The sequence below is a fragment of the Siniperca chuatsi genome, linkage group LG2 (genome assembly GCF_020085105.1).
Source record: "Siniperca chuatsi isolate FFG_IHB_CAS linkage group LG2, ASM2008510v1, whole genome shotgun sequence".
Classification (NCBI taxonomy): Eukaryota; Metazoa; Chordata; class Actinopteri; order Centrarchiformes; family Sinipercidae; genus Siniperca; species Siniperca chuatsi.
The window spans coordinates 29,111,687-29,131,842 of record NC_058043.1 but is presented as its reverse complement, the minus strand read 5'-3'; the positions used below and the strand labels follow the sequence as shown (position 1 = coordinate 29,131,842).

Here is a 20,156-nt window from a genome sequence, read left to right as displayed (position 1 = left end):
CAGACAAGTGGGATCCTGACCTACATTTTTTTCAGTTCTTCCAGTTTTTATTTGAGCAACTCATGTGAGTACTTTACTGTACACAAGTTCAACAGCTTTTGTGAGACACTACCTACTGATACCAAAACATTCTCCTCCCTACACTTAAACAACCGTAGCTTACCCAGTAATCATGATCAACTTATGCATTTCTTGTCTACCATTTCTTATCTAATCATGAATTCTTCATTACTGCCTTATTAGAGACATGGCTTACTGATTAAATTTCCACATTGTATGACTTGCCTCAATACACTTAAGTTCATCGATACAGGGCGGGGGAAAAGGTGGAGGACGAGGGCACCCGTCTGGCTCAAGGTGGTCCACGCAGTCACCAGATTGCATGCCAGCCTGTCAATCATCAGCCTGCACTGCTGGAATCCTGTCAGTCTTCAGCCTACTACCCAGGCTTTCAGTCCCAGTGCCGCGGCGGCCTCCAGTTCCAGCGCCACAGCAATCGGCACTCCCTGCTGGATCTCAGCTGACAGCACTCCCTGCTGGATGGCAGCAGCTCCTCGCTCCTGGACTCCCGGCTGGCTCGCAACAGCATCCTGGCCCAAGACTCCCTGCTGGATCGCAGTCGCCTTCTTTCCCAGCTGGACCGCAGCAGCTCCCTGGACTCCCTGATGGATCGCAGCAGCTCCCTGGACTCCCTGCTGTTTCGCAGTCGCTTCTTTTCCCGGCTGGATCGCAGCAGCACCAATCCCTAGCCGATGCTGGATCGTAACCACCTCCTCCGGTTGGATCGCAGCACGCCGCGGAACCATCGGCTAGGTCACAGCAGCAGCAGTACCCTCCTTCTCTGCCCGGAGTGGCAGGCTCTGGACTCCCGGACACCACTGGTCCAGCCTGCTCCTCTACCAATATTCCCGTCGTCGGCTTCCTGTCCTGCAGCCCCGTTGCCAGCTCCCTGTCCTACAGCCTCACCGCCACTCCCTGTACAGCTGTCCCGCCGCCAGCTCCCTGTCCAGATGTCCCACCGCCGGCTCCTGATCTGGTTCGCTGACCTCCAGATGGTTCCCGCCTTCGCTGCTGGCCTCCAGAAGGTTCCCGCCTTCGCCTTCTCCACCGGCCTCCAGAAGGTTCCCCCCTCCGGCCTCCAGAGGGTTCCCGCCATCGCCTCCGGCCTCCAAGGAGTCCCCGCCTTCACCTTTGCCTCAGGCCTCCAAGGAGACCCAGCCTTCGCTGCAGACTTTCTGTCTGGCCTCTAGATGATGTTGATCTTTGTCACGGACCTCGTGCGGTGAGATCCACACAAGGCGCCAGGCCAGTCCCCGGGTCGTCCACCTGAGGTCTTCAGCTCCTGGGTTGTCCACCCGAGGTCCTCCGCAACACCCAGGTCCAGACCCCGGGTCGTCCGTACGAGGCTCCCAGCTTCACACCTGTCCAGGCTCCGGGTCGTCCATCCTCTCCAGCGATCGCCCTCTCCAGCGATCCCCATGCCAGCAAGTCTTCCCTCCAGCGGACTTCCCTATCTCCATACCGGCACACCTGTCTTCTAAAACCTAATAAAGAACCCTCTGTTTCCATATTGGAGTCTCCCGCCTGTCTGTCCGTAACACTGAGAGAAATAATATTGATATTCAGATGGATGAAACAGCTATTGAATCTGTATTTTTAGAAATCCCATCCTCTCTTTCTTCTCCTTATGACAAAAGTACATAGTACGTTGCATGTAGGTTTATCGTCCACCGGATACGGATATTAATATAGGCTATTTAAGACTTACCTAAGAGTCACCTTGGATACAATTAATAAAGAGGGAAAAACTTGTTTTTTTAGTTGGAGATTTTAATATAGATCTTCTTAAAAATTAAAACCATCAGCAGACAGCAGACTACATAAATGAATTATATTCAAGCTTTTTTTTTATCCTCATCTCAAAACCCACCAAGGTAACAAACAGGTCAGCTACGCTTATAGACAACATCTTTACAAATTCAATGTATGGTACTAAGTCTGTTATATTGTGTACAGAGTTCTTATATTTATCCAATTTCATCATGTTCTAACAAAAAATACAAGACTATAAGTGAAAAACACTCTTATAATCTCATAATCTCATAAATTTAACCAAACAAATATTAATGAATTCAAGAGCCTGTTAAATAAACATGGGGCAATATTTGTCAAGAGACTAATGCAGATGCTGCATATAGTCTTTATTATTATAACTATATCTCTGTTTTTAACTTTGCCCTACATGTAGTTAAAACTCGTGCTAAGCAATATTGTAAGCCATGGTTCACCACTGGCCTTCGTAAATCATCACTTAGAAAAAATAAACTCTACAAGGCCTATCTCCTACCGTTCAAATTAGATAAATACAAGAAATCTCTCTGTTGTGCAAAAAGAAAATATTACCATGAGAAGTTTTTAGCAGCCTCTAGTGATACCAAAATGACCTGGAATATAATTAATCAACTCTTAAACAGGAAAAAAATTATCCAGTGCCCTTCCGACTAAATTTCAAGATGGTAAATCTCTAATCACTAACCCTAAAGATGTTAATAAATTCAATGATTTTTTTTTAATAAACGTTGGTCCCTCTTTAACAAAGAACACTGAAAATTCTGATCAGTGCCCCCTCTTGTACCTTAGTAACCTTCATCCTTCCATTAGTTCTTTTGAACCTCCTAATCAAAAGGAAGCACTTGATATTCTTGGTAACCTAAAAAATTCAGCCCCTGGCCATGACAAAATCAGTACATCACTACTAAAACAGGTTATCCCCACTATCCTAGACCCCATTAACCATGGTTTTAAATTTTCTTTAGAAAATGGTATTGTCCCAGAACAATTGAAAAGAGGATACTTAAACATCTAAATAACAACAACATTTTATTTGAGCAACAGTATGAATTTCGCAAAAAACTACTTGTCATATATGGCTATTTTACAACTCACTAATAAGACTACGTAGGAATCTTTCCGGATTTATCAAAAGCTTTCGATACAGTTAATCATGAAATTGTAATAGCCAAATTAAGTTCCTAGGGCTTTCATGGTTCAGTACTTCACTGGTTATGTGAGTACATAAGAAATAGAAATCAGTATGTTTCAGATCAGAAGTGCTCTTCTCATAAAGCAAACATATTGTTGGGGTTCCACAAGAGTCAATCCTTGGCCCCCTTCTTTTTCTTATCTAAATGACCTAGCGTTTGTCTCCCAAATTGTATTTGCTATTTTATTTGCTGATGACACCAGTGTGTTTCTATCTCATAAAAATTTTGATGAAATTAATTAACACATGATGTGTAAGATTGCCAGTTGGTTCAAGGCGAATAAGCTATCTCTTAATATTAAGAAAACCAATTTTATAATTTTTTTCCTGCTAAAAACAAGAATTACTGTTGAGACAAGGCAAAGATAAATATAGATGGTGTACCAATCTCTCAAGTCTCTTGTACCTGTTTCTTAGGTGTTCTTGTAGACGTAAAGCTTAGTTGGAAGCAACATATTGACTAACCTACTTCTAAAAAAAAAGCAAAAGTATTGGAATTGGGTACTCTTTTACGCTTTATTATAGCTTATATATAACCATATCTTTCCTATTATAATATTGTATGGGCCAACACATTTATTATGTCCTTCAAGCCACTTTTTTTTCTTTAGAAACGGTATGTTAGATTTGCTACATTTTCTAGCTTCAGGCAGCCATCTGCCTCACTGTTTTGTAAAGTGGAAATTTTATCTGTATTTGAGATTGCAAATTTGGGAATTTGTTTATAAAGCCATCCATAAGACTGAAAGTGTGCCTAATTTTTTGGAAATATTTTCACTTCAACTCAGATCTTCACTCTTACTTAACAGACAGTCTAGTCACCTTCACATTCCCCTTGTTAAAACCCGCTGCAATCAATTTTCTGTAAAATATATAGAACCCATATTGTGTAACAATGTTAATCAGCTCCCAGGTCAGTCCCTATCAGAAAAAAACACTTTTTTAAGATAATCCTAAAACTGACATATAGTTAAGGTTCAGTCTTATTTTATTGGAGTTATATTTGTTTATTCTATTATTATTATGATTTTTTAGATTCATATTACTTTTCTTATCTGTGTGAGAATTTTTGTTACATTTTTATGTTTCGTAACTAATTACTTGGATTCGGAATTCTAATTAATTAAGTTTATTTTTATTTCATTGTTCTAATCAAAACTGTGTGAGACCCATAATAAGCCTTTCATGCTTTGGCCTCCCTTGCATATTCTGTTATTCATATCGTTTTGTTAATGTTTTTTTATATATACTATTAAGTAAATTTAAAAAATCAATTAGCTTCTCACTATGAGTGATGTGTTCAGACATGATCACATTATTTTCTTTCTCTAAGTTAGAACAGTTTTGATCATTTCACATGAGAGATTCCTGTATTTTTTTTGTCCGTGCTATTTTTACTTGCTTGAAGTGAGTGGGCCTCAGCTGGAAAAAGTGATGTCATATACTTCTGTGCACCAATCAGGATTCAGCCACATTTAAATCAGAATCTGATGACTGTTGACTGGTGGGTTGTTTAATTAAATCTGGTCAAACCACGCACACACAGTCCTGATGAAACAGATTTTTTTACTTTGATTGCTGCTTATTTAGTCAAAAATATATAATGGTATTAAGAAATACTTTTGAAGCCAAGTTTTCAGGGGCTTTAAAAAATCCTGACCTATCCTTTAAGTAAAAGTACATGTATTATCAGTAAAATGTTCTAAAATATCTCATGTAAAAGTACTCATTATGCAATGAGTATGCATAATGGTGTTTGCTTGGTGCATTATTACATATATTATTGGATAATTATTATTGATGCATTAATGTAAGCAGCATTTTAATGTAGCTAGTTTGAGGTGGAGCTAATTTTAAATACTTAACATACTATTTTGTAGTTCAATATATGGAAATACATCATGTTTCATCTGATCAAATGTTTTCAAGGCAGTATAACTAAATGGCCCACAGCTCATTTGATCAATCTAATCCAGCTCTGTATGTTTTGTATATAAGATCTGCCAAGTAACAATAACTAACTAACTAAAATACATATAGTGGTGTAAAAAAGTGCTATATCTTTCTCTGAAAGGTGGTGAAGTAGAAGTGTAAAGTAGCATGGAATGGAAATACTCAAGTAAAATACAAATACCTCAGAATTATATCTTTCACGCTTTGTACTTTCCACCACTGCCTCGTTCAGCATGATTGACTCTTAAAAAATGACATTGTTGTTCAAGATTTTATTAATACCATTATTCCTCATTGGTATTTCAATAGCCTTAAACAAAAGTTACATCCTAGTATTTCTGTTAAAGCAAGATTGAACTTAAAGTTCCTCAGTGCCATTTTTTCCACAGTCATGAGCTGGGCAGTAGGTTTTCTTCACAGCTTTAATGGGAATAAAAAATGACATTGTCATCCATAAAGGACAGATTAGAGGAAGTATAAGAAAACAAGCAATGATGGTTATGAAAAGTGCAGTGGCCAGGAATACTGGCAGCCTTAAAGTAGTCTGATCCACCAATCTCAACTCAGCAGTCTGTAAAGAGGAAAGACTCAGGTTAGTGAAAGACTAAAATGTCATTATGCTTGAAAAGTCAGATTAGTATTTCTGACTATTTTCATTAGATCTATTAGCTCCCAAGTGTATATTGGGCATTATGGTATTATTATTTACCTGGGCCTCATGACATTTTCATGCACTCCTCTGTATCTCTGATTGCTCTGGATGGATGTAAGATCTTCTTTATAGGTCCCTTCATAGATATCTGATTGACGTTTCATGTAGCTCTCACTTTCATCTCTGTGGAAAAAACATCAACAATTCATTGTGTATTACTGTTGGTAACCTGGCAACACACAACGTTGCTCCTGTTGGATTTGCATAGATTGAAGTAACATCATTCCTCTTGTGCTACCTACCCCAGCCGTTTGCCCATGATTGTCTGAAGGAACTTCCTGGCAGAGATTTGGCCCAGGACTTTCCTGTAACTGTTTGTAAAGATGGCATCTGCATGGCGTCCTGAGCTAAAATCAGAGAGTGGACACTTTACATCAGTTCAGTTATTACATAACAGTATTCTTGAAAAGCTTTCAGAAAAAAAAGGAAATTGCAGTGCAATGAAGCAACAACAAAAAGGCAGGTTTAGGATTTATCTGTTATCTGTCTGGACATGTTGCAGTCCATTTACAATTGTCCAGCTTAAAGGGTGAGTTCACCTAAATATCAAAAAAGCACATTTCTTCATGCAGATAGTTGTGGTTGTATTTGCCCAGATTTTGAGATGTCCTTCTATCTCTACCTCTTGCTGTGAACAGTTTTCTTTGGAACTACTTTTTAACAAATAAATAGTCCCAATAAAAACTGTTCAGAGAGAGGTCTGTAAATTATCCAGAGTAACTGGTACACTTTTTCCTGAAAAGACATGCTGATATTGAATGTATTAAAATGTACATTTTCACTCCTGTGAGCACCACAAAAGCAATACCATTCACATATATAGTATTGGGATGGAGGCAAAAATCTAATTCCAATCCAAGTCTATCTGCATTGGTAGATACCACTAGAAGTAAGTGAGAAAAAATATGCTTTTTGTAGTTTGAGTAAACTGACCCTTTAAGCCATATAATAGATCAGCCACTCAGTCCATATTAACAAACTGACCGTAACTCTGCTTGCTCCCTGGGATGACTCCTGTCTTCCTCCAGCTGCTCTGCAGGATTCTTTATAGAAGATGCCATCAGGATGGATGTATCCCTCTGGCCGAACCTGAGAAATATCCCCGTTAACTAAATTAATGTAGAACATTGTATTCTATATATCTCCACACACACTATACCATACTGATATATAAATGTATTCATTCTGCCCAGAACAGTAACCGATTTAATTATTACACAGAGTTTTGATGGTGAGGATGGATTTTAGACTAAGAAAAATATCCTCAATCTTACTGCAAAATGCTCCAGCTCTTGTAAAATTATAGCTTCTGCTGCTTTGGCACAGGACATTGTGATTAAGGTGCTGTGTAAATGTAACATGGTGACTAATACAGATATCTTGATCCATTTTAACATAACAAGTGCAGAGGGCACAGCTACGACATGCAAAGCAACCAGTGACAGGTTTAAGACATCATATGCTACATGCATGGATATGGCCGTTCTTTTAGCCCTGACACTGGGATCAAGTCATTGTCTATCAACCTTGAGCTCAAATCAGTGTTATGTTGTGTATCTTGTTACACATGATCATTTTCTGCTTGTAAATGTCAAGAAAGCTTTCTAACCATTTCAAGAGTTCCCTGAAGCTTAGTATCATTGTATCATTTAATGATACAGAGAATCTATGAAGTATATTTTGTGTAGAGTAGTTTGTCAGAATTCAGTTTTAAAAAATATTTTATTTAGAGTAATAATCTTCAACCACTTTTCAGTTTTTCTGCTGCCATTGATAGGCATCTACAAATCTGAACAGCTGAGTTGACCAGAATTTGAATAACTTTAAAAATGCTACTGAACACTAAATATCAGAATTTCAGTAAATCTGTCAGGACTTACCTAATGGATGGATAGAGCGGGGAGCCTGATAAAGACATGACCAGGCAACAAAACAGCAGCAATGCAGTTTTCTCCATCCTCACAGCTAGTCGTGGAGAAGAATGGACAGCTAGAATAAATGACAGGAGTAGAAATTACATTGGAAAAAACGCTGAAACCACAGTTCCCCTCAACCAGCCTCATTGCTCTGCAGAAGGCACTGAAGTTGCAGCAAGCAGAGATGTATACTATGATTGAAAACATTAACATTTAATTTAAAATGTTGAAAATTGTCAAAGCACAGATATTAAATGTATAATATGCACATTACATTTACACATGTCGTGGAAGAGTTACCTAGATATTTTGTGTGAATTCTGAGCGTCCCTGCAGTTCCCTTTTTATTTGGTGCCCTCCACTCTCATCTCTCATCATCTCAAAGACTGGACAAAAGAAACACTGGAACAGTACTGTTTGTTATCCCTGCATCCATGGTCAGTTTATACTGAACCTGTAGCTCCCAGTCACTCCCACATCACACATGATCACTCTCTCTCTCTCTTTCCTTGAGCTGAGCTGTCTGCTGTCTCTCTCTTTCTTTTTGTCCTTCTCTCGCTTTCTCAAATTATAGTTTGCTTTATTGGCCTGACCATAATTAAATGCAAGATGCCAAAGCGTGTTGTATAAGGTTTACAATCTAAGTATAATAATTCAGAATGTTGAAGAAAATTATGACAAATGGTTGGCACATTACTACATAGTATGCTATAATGAAAGATCGAAAACAAATGGTTGCAAACTAATAATTGATAACAAATAGAAAATATATATGATATGGTTTATATAATTGTAATTTTGAGAACCATTACATTACCATCTCTATTTTATACATCCATTATTCAAACTGTTCCCTAAAATAAAGTGTCTACAACTATTGCCTGTCAAGGAAATACAAATGCTTCTATAGCCCTTCATTTCAAAGGATTTTGTCCAAGAGGACCTGATGGAGAAAACAACAAATAAACAAACACACACAAAAAAGACAGAAACACCTTTTAAAGTGTGTTTGGGCATGATCAAGAAAACATATTGCTGCCTCATAAACTAGAATACATTTGAATAAACAACTCTCTGACACACATTTAAAAAAGACAAATGAAATTATTTATTGCAAGGCTACAGACTGCATTATTTTAAAGGTTTATGTTGTGCACACCTTGTATTTAAAGGGACAGTTCACCCCAAAATCAAAAATACATACTTTTCCTCTTACCTGCTATTTATCCATATAGATTGTTTTGTTGTGAGTTGCAGAGTTTTGGAGATATTGGCCGTAGAAATGTCTGCATTTTTTGAAGACATTGCTGTCGAGTTTTCTCTTTTCTTGGCACTTTGAGCACCACAAGACGAGTGCCTTATAGTTCCATTATATTCCAAAAAGGCAGACATTTCTACGGCTGATATCTCCAAAACTCGGTAACTAACACCAAAACAATCTAGATTGATAAATAGCACTACAGGTAAGAGGAAATATATGTATTTTTGATTTTGGGGTGAACAGTACCTTTAACAGTTGGGGTGATACTAAACATATGGACTGTGTTTCTTCTGATAAACAGACTTTACTACATTCTGTCCCTGGGATAATTTCTATGAGGAGAAGTTAATAAAATTTTACTGATTTTTATTTTGATGCTACCCCCTCTGCCCACCCATCATCCTTGTGCTCTCGCACAAGGACGATGGGTGGTAACGTGAAAAATAAGTATGAACTGTATCTCTCACCAATGAGTGTTCAGCTTTTAAGACTGATTCAAGATTTTGGTGATTTGTTAAAAGGTCACACCGAAGCTTTCGCCCACGTCCGGAACGTTGTTTTGTCAAGAAGGTTTTTAGACGGACTGTGAAGTTGGACGTACCGGGGACATATATGTCTAACGGGCTGTCCCGATTCAAGCATGAAAGCGGATTCCGTATCGTCTATTCCCATTTTAGCTGAATAGGACGCCGTTAGGTACCATCCTTTTTCTCTGTCATGACCTTCAGAATTGTCGTGTAATAATAAAAACGCCCGAGTAACATACTGAATTGGCTTCTGATACTACGCCAGGTCAGTAAATAACTGAACTAATGTCAAACACAAATATTTTATATGATAGTTGTGGTAGTTATACATTAGCTGCTATGAGGTAGAATTTCTGCCACCGTCCCCAAAACGTATTATTATTTTCCTAGCAACATTCAACATTTTGACAGCTCAACGCTTTCCGGGTTTCTATAACGTTACTTTGGAATGGGCAGATACTCTTCTCGATGTTAAGACATATTTGGCTCCACATGTCGAGTGCCTGAATGACATTTCCCAACCTAGCTATCGTTAGCAGTCATACAGTAATCTGTTCAGTGGGATAAACAAAACGGCAAAATGTTAGCTAAGTCGCGCTAAAAGTAGCTAACTACAGTATATGGTTGCTCAGTTAGAGCTAAATCCGACAGGTTGCTACAAAGCTTTTGCTCTTGGAGCTTGCTAACTAAGCATGGAATACCTCAGGGCTTTAAAACCCTTGTTTACCATTACCGAACACTGGATAGCCATCAGGTATATCCAGCCCAGATATTGTTCTAAATTATCTACCAGTGCTACTTCAAGGGAGAGGAGGACAACTATGGACAAGTTCAAGTGTCAGATATCCTCTGGTCCAAGTTTTCAGGATTTCATCAAAGGAGTTTCAGTTAATAAGACTTATGCTGCAGATGGCGAGTACACTGCCAAACATAGTTATCTTTCTGAGGACTTGGAGATGGGGAATTCACGGAAAGGTTAGTCTGCATCACTGACAACTATCAAGTTAAATTTGATTGTTTGGGACAAATGCCAAACTGGTGTTTTGTCTTAATCTTGCAGTGTATTTTGAAACCTATGGATGCCAAATGAATGTGAACGACACAGAGATAGCCTGGTCCATACTACAGAGGAAGGGATATCAACGCACGGTTGACTTAAGTGAGGTACAGGAGAGCTCTATCTTTATACAATCTTAACTTAATTTATGTCAAAACAGTTAACTAAGAAAATCATTGTGCTTACAGGCGGATGTTGTCCTCCTGGTAACATGCTCCATAAGGTAACATAATGTTACAAACCTAAAAGAAAAGTCTTTAAAATGTTGCATTTTCAGGAATAACCTGGAAAACTGCTGTTTTGACTGACAATTTTACAGTTGTTTAACACAACTCACTAAAATTGGCATTACAAGGTTTTTGTGAGACCACACAAACTAAATCAGATGCACCAACTAATGGACAGACCTAAACTCTTCTCTTAACAGAGAAAAAGCTGAACAAACTATTTGGAATAGACTACAACAACTAACAGCTATGAAGAAGAGACGATTTAAGACCCACACACCAATGAAAATTGGGATTTTAGGTAAGTTAGTTCACTAATGTACACATTTGACTGTCTTACAGAGGCTACAAAAAGTATAAATGGTTGTTTGTCTAGGGTGCATGGCAGAGAGGCTAAAGACAAAACTTTTGGAGCGGGAGAAGCTTGTAGATGTTCTTGCTGGTCCAGACGCCTACCGGGACCTTCCCCGCCTCTTGGCTGTAGCTGACGGAGGTCATCAGGCAAGCAATGTGCTGCTGTCGTTAGAGGAGACCTATGCTGACATCATGCCTGTCCACCATGCTCCTCAGGGATATAGTGCTTTTGTGTGAGTGTGTAAATTGTTTACCCAGCAACTATGATTTTTTCCACACCACCTCCAGTTAGTCCATTTTTCTACAGCAACACTGTGTCTTTATATTGTAACCGCTGATGACTTTGTATGCATCTTTTGTGCTGGCAGGTCCATCATGCGAGGCTGTGACAACATGTGTAGTTACTGCATTGTTCCCTTCACCCGAGGGAGAGAGAGGAGTCGACCTGTCAGCTCCATACTTGAGGAAGTTCGTATGCTCTCTGACCAGGCAAGTTATAACCTCAACACTAAAGTCAGCCAGTTAAACCCCTACACTTGTTTGTAACAGGTAGACGTGCACTGATAGCAATACTTGAATAGGAAGGAAGGCTATTACATTGTATATTGTGGGTTTATTATAAAGGGCTAATACACAAAAATATTTGTCTAATTAGGGAAAACAGAAGTGCTACGTGAAATGTATGAGTCAGTATATGAAATCATAAATAACTCTGTCCTCAAAAAGTTTTGTATAAGCAGTTGTCTTCACATGACTTCTAACTTCAATACAACCTTTAATATATGGCATATATGTAACTTTCTAACAACGAAAACTGGATTTTTTTGTTTAATGAACATAAATCTAATCTAGTAAAATTTGTGGACTTCATCTAGACAACATAGAGATGTCTGTAATTTATTTTTACAAAATAAATGACAAACTGATGCTTAAAAGATGCTCTATTTCCATTGACTGTAATGGTTTACATGAGGATAGAATTCAAAATACTGTCAAAAATTCAGTTTTTGAGATACAATTCTGAAATTTACTACTACATCTGCCATAAGTACAAAATGTTGTAATTTTTTTTCATAAACATCAGAGATTTATTTTATTGAGAATTTGCAGTAGCTGTTTACCGTACTGTTTATGGTAAAACATTTTGTTGCACTGTGGGCTCAATTTTTTAAATTTCAAAAATCTGGCTGGATCGTTTGTGGAGGACAGTCTGAAGATGCAGTGTGCCAAGTTTGGTGTCAATTGTGTAAAAAATGTAGGAGGAGAGAGGTTTAATTAGTTTTACAGTAAAAAAAAAAAAGGAGTCACGGACTTTAGAATTACTTTATTACATAACTTCAATAACTGATTTATGATATTGCCACCCCTAGAATTAGGAGTGACTCTCTCGATCCCTATGAATTTAAGGGCGGCAGCAGAACCGTGGTTTCTTTCCTTGTAGTGCCTCTCAATTGCATAATCCACATTTTAATTTCTTATAGCTGCTTTATGTTCAGCTATTCTCAATTTTCTAAGATTCTACTTCGTTTGGCAGCATGGCCACTTTAGTATATACAGTGGCAAGGAAAAGTATGTGAACCTTTTGGAATTTCATGGTTTTCTGAATAAATTTGTACGAAAATGTGATCTGATCTTCATCTAAGTCAAGGGTATTGACAAACAATGTGTCTAAAAATAATTACACAAAAAAATTCTGATCTTTCATGTCATTATTGAACATCGTCATTCAACATTCAAAATGGCAGTGGAAAAAGTAAGTGAACCCTTGAGTTAATGACCTAAAAAAAGCTAATTGGAGTCAGGTTTTAGCACACCTGGAGTCTCGTTAAGATAATATGTTTGGAGGTGTGGACTACAGCTACTTTGACTGATAAAAAAACCCCTCAAACTTTTGGAGTTTGCTCTGCGCAAGAAGAACACGCTTATGTGAGCCATGCCTTGCCAAAAAGAGCTTTCAGAGGAGCTATGATCAGGATTGTTACATAAAGCTGGAAAGGGTTACAAAGAGACTTTAATAAAAAATATAAAGATATAAAGATTTAAAGACTTTAGAAATTTACCAGTCTACAGTTAAGCAAACAATCTACAAATGGAGACGCTTTGAGACTGTTGCTATTTTAACCAAGATGTTGGCGCCCAGTCAAAATTACACCAAGAGCACAACGAAGTCTCATCAGTGAGGTAAAGAAACAACCCCGAATGACAGCTTAAGATTTGAAGGCATCATTGGAACTTGCTAACATCTCTGTTCATGAGTCTACAATAAGTAAAACACTGAACAAGCTAGGTATCCACGGCAGGACACCATGAAGGAAGCCACTGCTTACTAAAAAGAACATTGCTGCACGCCTGAAGTTTGCAAAAGAGCACATTGACACTCCACAGCGGTATTGACAAAATGTTTTGTGGACTGATGAAACTAAGATTGAACTATTTGGAAAAAACACACAGCGCTACATCTGGCGTAGAAGGGGCATGGCATATCATCATGAAAATATCCCAATTGTAAAGTACGGTGGAGGAAACATCATGATTTGGGCCAGCTTGCAATTATTGAGGGGAAGATGAATTCCCAAGTATATCAGACAATTCTTCAGGACAATGTGAGGATGTCTGTACATCAGCTGAACACCGGAGCAAGTCCACAACAGAATGGCTTCAGAAAAACAAAATCCGCTTTTTGGAGTGGCCAAGTCAGAGCCCAGACCTCAACCCAATAGAGATGCTATGGATTGACTTGAAGAGGGCCATACACATGAGACGTCCAAATAATATGACAGAGCTAAAGCAGTTCTGCCAGGAAGAATGGGCTAAAATTCTTCCTCAATGATGTGCAGCTCTGATCCACAGCTACAGGAAGCGCCTGGTTGAGGTTGAGGTGTTAACCAGTTATTAATTAAAGGGTTCACTTACTTTTTCTACTGCCATTTTGAATGTTGAATGACGATGTTCAATAATGACATGAAAGATCAGAATTTTTTTGTGTAATTATTTTTAGACACATTGTTTGTCAATACCTTTGACTTAGATGAAGATCAGATCACATTTTCTGACAAATTTATTCAGAAAACCATGAAATTCCAAAAGGTTCACATACTTTTCCTTGCCACTGTAGATAACATGTGTAGACATACAATTTAATAAACTCTTATTTTATACTTTTCTACCTGTGTGAGGATGAAACTCTTTAGTATCATAAGTGTTAGAGCAATGTGTACATCTGCCACATCTATAATTTTAATATACATATGTCTTAAAATGGGTTTAAAACTCAGTGGAGGGGGAAGATCTAATTGTGAGGGGGAAACTATTCCACAGTTTAGGGCCAACAATGGAAAATGCCGATCACCCTAGGATTTTACCTTGGAGCGTGGAATGAAGAGTAGTGATTGGTCAGCAGATCTGGGGGGTGTGAATAGGGGATGAGGAGGTCCGAGATATGAGCTGGTGCCAGTTCATGCGGTGCTATAAAAAGCTAGCTCTGTGTAAGTCTGTGCTGTACAGTATAATTAATTGCTGAGACCCATGCTCACTATCACTAGTTTAAGTTTAGCACTGAAAATGAATGTAAATATTCATGAATAAACAATTCCAGCTCTCCCTAAATTGTGTGTGTGGTGGATGTTTTTTTCAGGGCGTAAAGGAGGTGACTTTGCTGGGCCAGAATGTGAACAGCTACAGAGACACATCAGAAGAACAGTTCTGTGGCTCAGATCTGACCAAGCTCAGCCGGGGGTTTAAGACCGTCTACAGAACAAAACAGGGAGGTCTGCGCTTCTCCGACCTGCTGGACCGAGTGTCGCACATCGATCCTGACATGAGGATCAGATTCACTTCCCCTCATCCCAAGGATTTTCCTGATGAGGTACATAATATACTTGCTTTTTATTCTGCTAAGAGAGCAGCTGCTGAATACACATTCTTTAAAGCACTAAATCTCAGTACAACCCAGTGTTGAATTCCAACTATCAGGTGACAGATATGAATGTTCAACAACGTGCCTTTTTCCTGTTTAATCATATTTTCCAACAAAACCCTGCCTCTTTCTGTGTAGAATTCCCTGTATTAACTTGGCAGATTGAGGCCTCCTGACCTAGTCTGTGTGCTGGTGTTTACAGGTTTTGCATCTGATTGCGGAGCGAGGGAACATTTGTCAGCAGATCCACCTTCCAGTCCAGAGTGGGAGCAGCAAGGTCCTAAAAGCAATGCGCCGTGGGTAAGAGACCATGATGCTTTTTTCCCCAACTAAATCATCAAAGCAATTCAGTTTGTAAAGCTGTTTGTGAAGTCTCTTTAAAATATCTTAATATTTTTCTCATAAAATATACAGGTACACGAGAGAGGCCTACCTTGATCTTGTGAAGAACATCAAGAGAATTATCCCAGGTAGGCTACAAAGGTCAAGAAAAGTTGATCGTGATGAATTTCCATTATCGGGATAATCGTGAATATCCTCATGAGTAACAAAAAAAGACTGGCATTGGCATTTTCAAGTCAAAGGATTATTCCTGTATTTCTTAAGTCAGGGATAAATTTTTATATATACTGATGCAATTGATGAAATTGTTGTCTGTACCATTTGACATCATGGTAGTGAACTGAAAAATAGAGCCTGATTTTGAATCCAAGAATTTTCATGTAACAAAGAACAGACTCACACACTGTTGCTATTTTTTAATTTATCCTTTATTTAGGTATGGGGACCTTTATGATTACCTTATTTAAGATTGTTTGTTTTTCACTAAAAAGGATGTTCACTAAAAAGATGTGTCCTATCTGTGATGCAATAAAAATGTTTCTTAACAAAATGTCAGGTGAAGTGATGTTTTAGTGCCATTTTAAGAATTTTAAGGATATTTTGATGATTAGCAGGATATTATCGTGAATTGCAGTTATTTTGGCCAGGATAATCGCAAAATGAAATTTTCATATCATCCCATAAAAAGGCGTGTGTGTGCAAGCTCTTTTGTCCAAACTAACAATACATTTCTTTTCTATAGACGGCACCTTGCAGCCTGTGCATACAACTGATTATCAATTAATTAAATAAACGTAAACCGCCTTTCTCAGCGTAGCAAAGAAAAACTACTCAATAAAAATGACAATAAATAAAAAGTGCTATGGACACCGTGGCAGGTGCAACAAGCATTATTAAGCCACCAAAATGAAATCGCCTGGCACTTCATGTAGAATCAAGAGTAGAATAAAACATCACTAAGGCAGACAAGATGGACATGTATAAACTATGGTGGCCGACAAGGGCAAAACGCACTGCGAACACATCCAATAGACAAAACACAAGCAAATTTTAAAAACATCTTTATTAATTTGACAACACGTGCAGCATTTAGAAAACAAGCTGCAAATACAGAAACTCATACAAAAACACAACCAACCTTGGACACGCTTGTTGTCAAGTTTGTTGCCATAGTTTGTGACTCATGAAGTTATTGAAGTCAGGTCCGTGTATCATCCGTTCATGTTTATGTTGTGGGTTTCTGACTTCTGCTACTGCTCGACTCTGAGCATGTGCTGAAGAAGATGTGCTGAAAGATTTTGCAGAGCAAAAAAGTGGAATTCTATCAGTGATTTTAATGATTTGTGCTATTATCTCTGATTACCAGTAGTTTTCCAACTTTTCTTAATTTTCAGTTTCAAAATGCTTTACAAACCTTTTCTTTGAATCTGCTTGCTCCCATGAGGTAAGTGCTGCGTTGCAGAGCAGTGGAGAAACAGTACAAAACAAAATGCAAAGATTATACAGTCTATCATCAGTCACAAATATTTTTAGTGTCCTCTGGAAACACTTCCGTTGTTTTGTGCAGCACATTTATTTGCAGCACATTTCTGTATTTGCAGCTTGTTTTCTAACTGCTGTGCATGTGTTGTCAAATTTATGAAGATATTTAGAATTTGCTTGTGTTTAGTCTATTTGTATGTTTTCTTAAGTTGCAGTGCGTTTGCCCTTGTCAGCCACTGTAATAAACTCCACAGCAGCTGCACACAAAACGCTATGTTGCTATGTGACGCAGGGGTTGTTGAATTTCTCTGGGGAGTGAATTACATCCATCAGTGAGTTTGTTGTTGTACTCACCTGTCTGAATGTCATTCTGTGAGCTTTGTGCACCGCAACTTAGGTTCAACTTCTCTGCTTGATCATTCTAAAAGCATAATATAACCAGTCCACTCAGACTATTTGTCCCACTGCACTCCTCAAACAGTTTGTGCTGGGCAGTCACTGTGCTCGGCAGTCACAACTGTGACATATTGTCATATACAGCAGAAAGGCATCACACACCTCACAGAAGGTAGAAGTTCCTAAGTGAATGTAGAAATCACGGCTGGAGGATCCACCATGAGCATTTTAGCATTCAGTATTTTTGCCAGAAGTTAAAGTAAAATGACAGATTTTTGAAAATACTCAAAGTACAAGTACACAAAAAATGACTTATGAGTAAATGTAATTTGTCACTTCCTCCCTTGTTAAATGGTCACCCATGTGTAGGTTACACTATGATTAACACTAATTTGCACTTGCAAACACTAAGGAACCTTACAGTGCGGAAAAAGCCCAACAGATGATGTAACCTGAAGGGTATTTGCTTTGGTATTATCATCTTGATAATGTAGTGTGTGGTCTGTGTTTAACATTGACATGTCTGTGTGTCAGAGGTGAGTCTCAGCAGTGACTTCATCTCAGGCTTCTGTGGTGAAACAGAGGACGACCACCATCAGACTCTGTCTCTGATCAGAAAGGTGGGCTACAATGTGGGATTCCTGTTTGCCTACAGTATGAGAAAGGTGAGCTCTTGTGGGTTTGTATTAAATCCAAGCTGTTATTTTCAAAAGTGTTCTTTTCAGTTGCCCCATAAATTATCTAGTTTTTGGAACTGCCCCTGTGATTTACGTACTCAGAAAACCCACGCCTCCCATTGGCTACAAGATGACGTGCCAGCAGAGGTGAAGCAGCAGAGGCTGGAGGAGTGTATCAGTGTATTCAGAGAGGAAGCTGCGAGGGTCAACGCTGCTCTCATTGGCAGCACACAGCTTGTCCTGGTGGAGGGAGTGAGTACTGCACACATGACTGGCAATTTTTCTCTCAAAACAAATCCAGACAACAAGATACTGCTGCCTCTCCGTACATCTACCTGTGTAAAAGATAGCTAATTTTTGAAGAGTGTAATGGAAGATAGGGCGGAATAATCATAATTTCATTGTTTTTAGTCATGCTAGTTGGTTAACTAAGACAGTGAACATGGGAAACATTGCACCTGCGTAGCATCATCATGTTAGCATGGTAACATTAGCATTTAGCTCAAAGCACGGCAATGCCTAAGTGCAGCCTCACAGAGCCACTAGCATGGCTGTAGACCTTTAGTCTTGTTGATACTTAAACCTCATTCCAATATGTGAGGGATCGGATTGATTGGCTCCTATAGAAATTTAATTACTAATGAGTAACACTGCACACCGTGGATAAAAGTAGTAGTCCTGTACCACTGTACTGTTACTGTTACCAGGCAACGCTGCTCATCTCTGGTTTCCATTTTTATTCAGGAAAGTAAAAGATCTATCAAGGACCTGTGTGGGAGAACTGATGGCAATATGAAAGTGATTTTCCCCAAAGAGGATGTTGCTGTTCAGCCTGCAGAATCCAACACTGCACTGGTCAATGCTGGAGACTATGTGCTGGTGAAGGTACGGTTTGGTTCATACAGATAGTACCTCCTTAAAGAGTCAGCACATTTTTAAATTTCATCAACAGACTGATATGGCCAATAGTGTTGGTAGATATTAGTTTATTACAGATATATTGGTATTGGCATATGTTGGCTGATAAATAACAAGAAATTGCTGTATAGAAATGCCAAAGATATGTTTAAGGTCATTTTGAAACAGTGTCACTGTTACATAGTTTTTGCACCAGAGAGCACTGACAATTTTGTTTTTCAACTGTAAAATGTATGTATGTATATATGTATGTATATATATGTGTGTATATATATATATATATATGTATATATATGTATGTATGTATATATATGTATGTATATGTATATATATATATGTATATATATGTGTATATGTATATATGTGTATATGTATATATATGTGTATATATGTATATATGTGTATATATATGTATATATATATATATATGTATATGTATATATATATATATATGTATATATATATATATATATATATATATATATATGTATATGTATATATATATGTATGTATATATATATATGTATATATATATATATATATATATATATATATATATATATATATATATATATATATATATATATATATATATATATATATATATATATATATATATGTATATATATATATATATATATATATATATATATATATATATATATATATATATATATATATATATATATATATATATATATATATATATATATATATATATATATATATATATGTATATATATGTATGTACACACAACCATCACTGAAACCAATGAGCTGATATACGCCTCAGCAGCAGTGATCCTAGAGATGCTTGGCTACAAGAGCAACCATGGGAGCCATGAGCCATGAGAGACAATACCCACCATGGAAACGAAGGTTGGAGGCAAAAATCAAGGAGGCCCGGAGAGAAGTGAGCCAACTGACAGAGGCTGAGAGAGGTGCAATGAGAAAGCAAGTACCCAAGAAGTACAACCAGATGCCCATACCTGAAGCACTCGAAACTGCCAAACAAAGGCTCCAAGCCTTGGCCAGCCGCCTAAAGAGATACACGAGAGATAATGAAGCCAGAAGAATAAACCGGCTGTTCGCAACTCAACCTGCTCAATGGCAGGGTAATAACAGGAGAGCAGACCCACCAAGGCTGGAAACGGAGCAGTACTGGAAAAGTATATGGGAAAGGGAGGCATCACACAACAGCGATGCACAGTGGCTGGCAGCCGTGAGAAAGGACCACAGCAACCTCCCTGAACAGAATCCAGTCACCATCACAGCGGCAGACATCCAAGGTATGAAGAACTGGACAGCACCGGGCCCTGACAGGATCCACACCTACTGGCTAAAGAAGCTCACTGCACTCCACGAGCGCCTAGCA

At 38.2% G+C, this 20,156-nt stretch overlaps 2 protein-coding genes across 4 annotated transcripts in view; one reads left to right on the top strand and one right to left on the bottom strand.

Annotated features, from left to right (window-relative positions):
- Window positions 1-5,253: 5,253 nt before the first annotated feature.
- ghrh (growth hormone releasing hormone) lies at window positions 5,254-8,096 on the bottom strand. The gene is made up of 6 exons (XM_044221962.1): window positions 7,925-8,096; window positions 7,589-7,697; window positions 6,693-6,797; window positions 5,951-6,055; window positions 5,706-5,831; window positions 5,254-5,567 (listed from the first exon to the last, which is right to left on the bottom strand). The coding sequence occupies exons 2-6, from the start codon at window positions 7,663-7,665 to the stop codon at window positions 5,555-5,557; spliced, it is 426 nt and encodes a 141-aa protein (XP_044077897.1). The 5' UTR covers window positions 7,666-7,697; window positions 7,925-8,096; the 3' UTR covers window positions 5,254-5,554.
- A 1,356-nt stretch (window positions 8,097-9,452) lies between these two features.
- Window positions 9,453-20,156, top strand: part of cdk5rap1 (CDK5 regulatory subunit associated protein 1) — a 22,315-nt gene continuing 11,611 nt past the window's right edge. Inside the window, exons 1-12 of one of the 3 annotated variants that reach the window (XM_044221890.1) lie at window positions 9,459-10,387; window positions 10,473-10,576; window positions 10,658-10,692; window positions 10,897-10,997; window positions 11,073-11,283; window positions 11,419-11,539; window positions 14,685-14,915; window positions 15,169-15,266; window positions 15,381-15,436; window positions 17,721-17,851; window positions 17,966-18,115; window positions 18,608-18,748. In XM_044221890.1, the coding sequence (XP_044077825.1) occupies window positions 10,105-10,387; window positions 10,473-10,576; window positions 10,658-10,692; window positions 10,897-10,997; window positions 11,073-11,283; window positions 11,419-11,539; window positions 14,685-14,915; window positions 15,169-15,266; window positions 15,381-15,436; window positions 17,721-17,851; window positions 17,966-18,115; window positions 18,608-18,748 (1,662 nt within the window). In that variant the 5' untranslated portion in view covers window positions 9,459-10,104. Of the gene's footprint in view, window positions 10,388-10,472; window positions 10,577-10,657; window positions 10,693-10,896; window positions 10,998-11,072; window positions 11,284-11,418; window positions 11,540-14,684; window positions 14,916-15,168; window positions 15,267-15,380; window positions 15,437-17,720; window positions 18,116-18,607; window positions 18,749-20,156 lie in introns of all 3 variants that reach the window. The other 2 variants (XM_044221879.1, XM_044221870.1) reach the window with 2 other exon arrangements.

What these genes read in the sequence shown, in the direction of transcription:
- ghrh (XM_044221962.1), bottom strand. Translation starts at nt 7,665, where the DNA reads ATGGAGAAAACTGCATTGCTGCTGTTTTGTTGCCTGGTCATGTCTTTA. An exon ending in AGGGAGCAAGCAGAGTTACG is followed by an intron (nt 6,056 to 6,692) that starts GTCAGTTTGTTA and finishes CTCTGATTTTAG; the next exon opens with CTCAGGACGCCATGCAGATG. An exon ending in ATCATGGGCAAACGGCTGGG is followed by an intron (nt 5,832 to 5,950) that starts GTAGGTAGCACA and finishes TTTTTTCCACAG; the next exon opens with AGATGAAAGTGAGAGCTACA.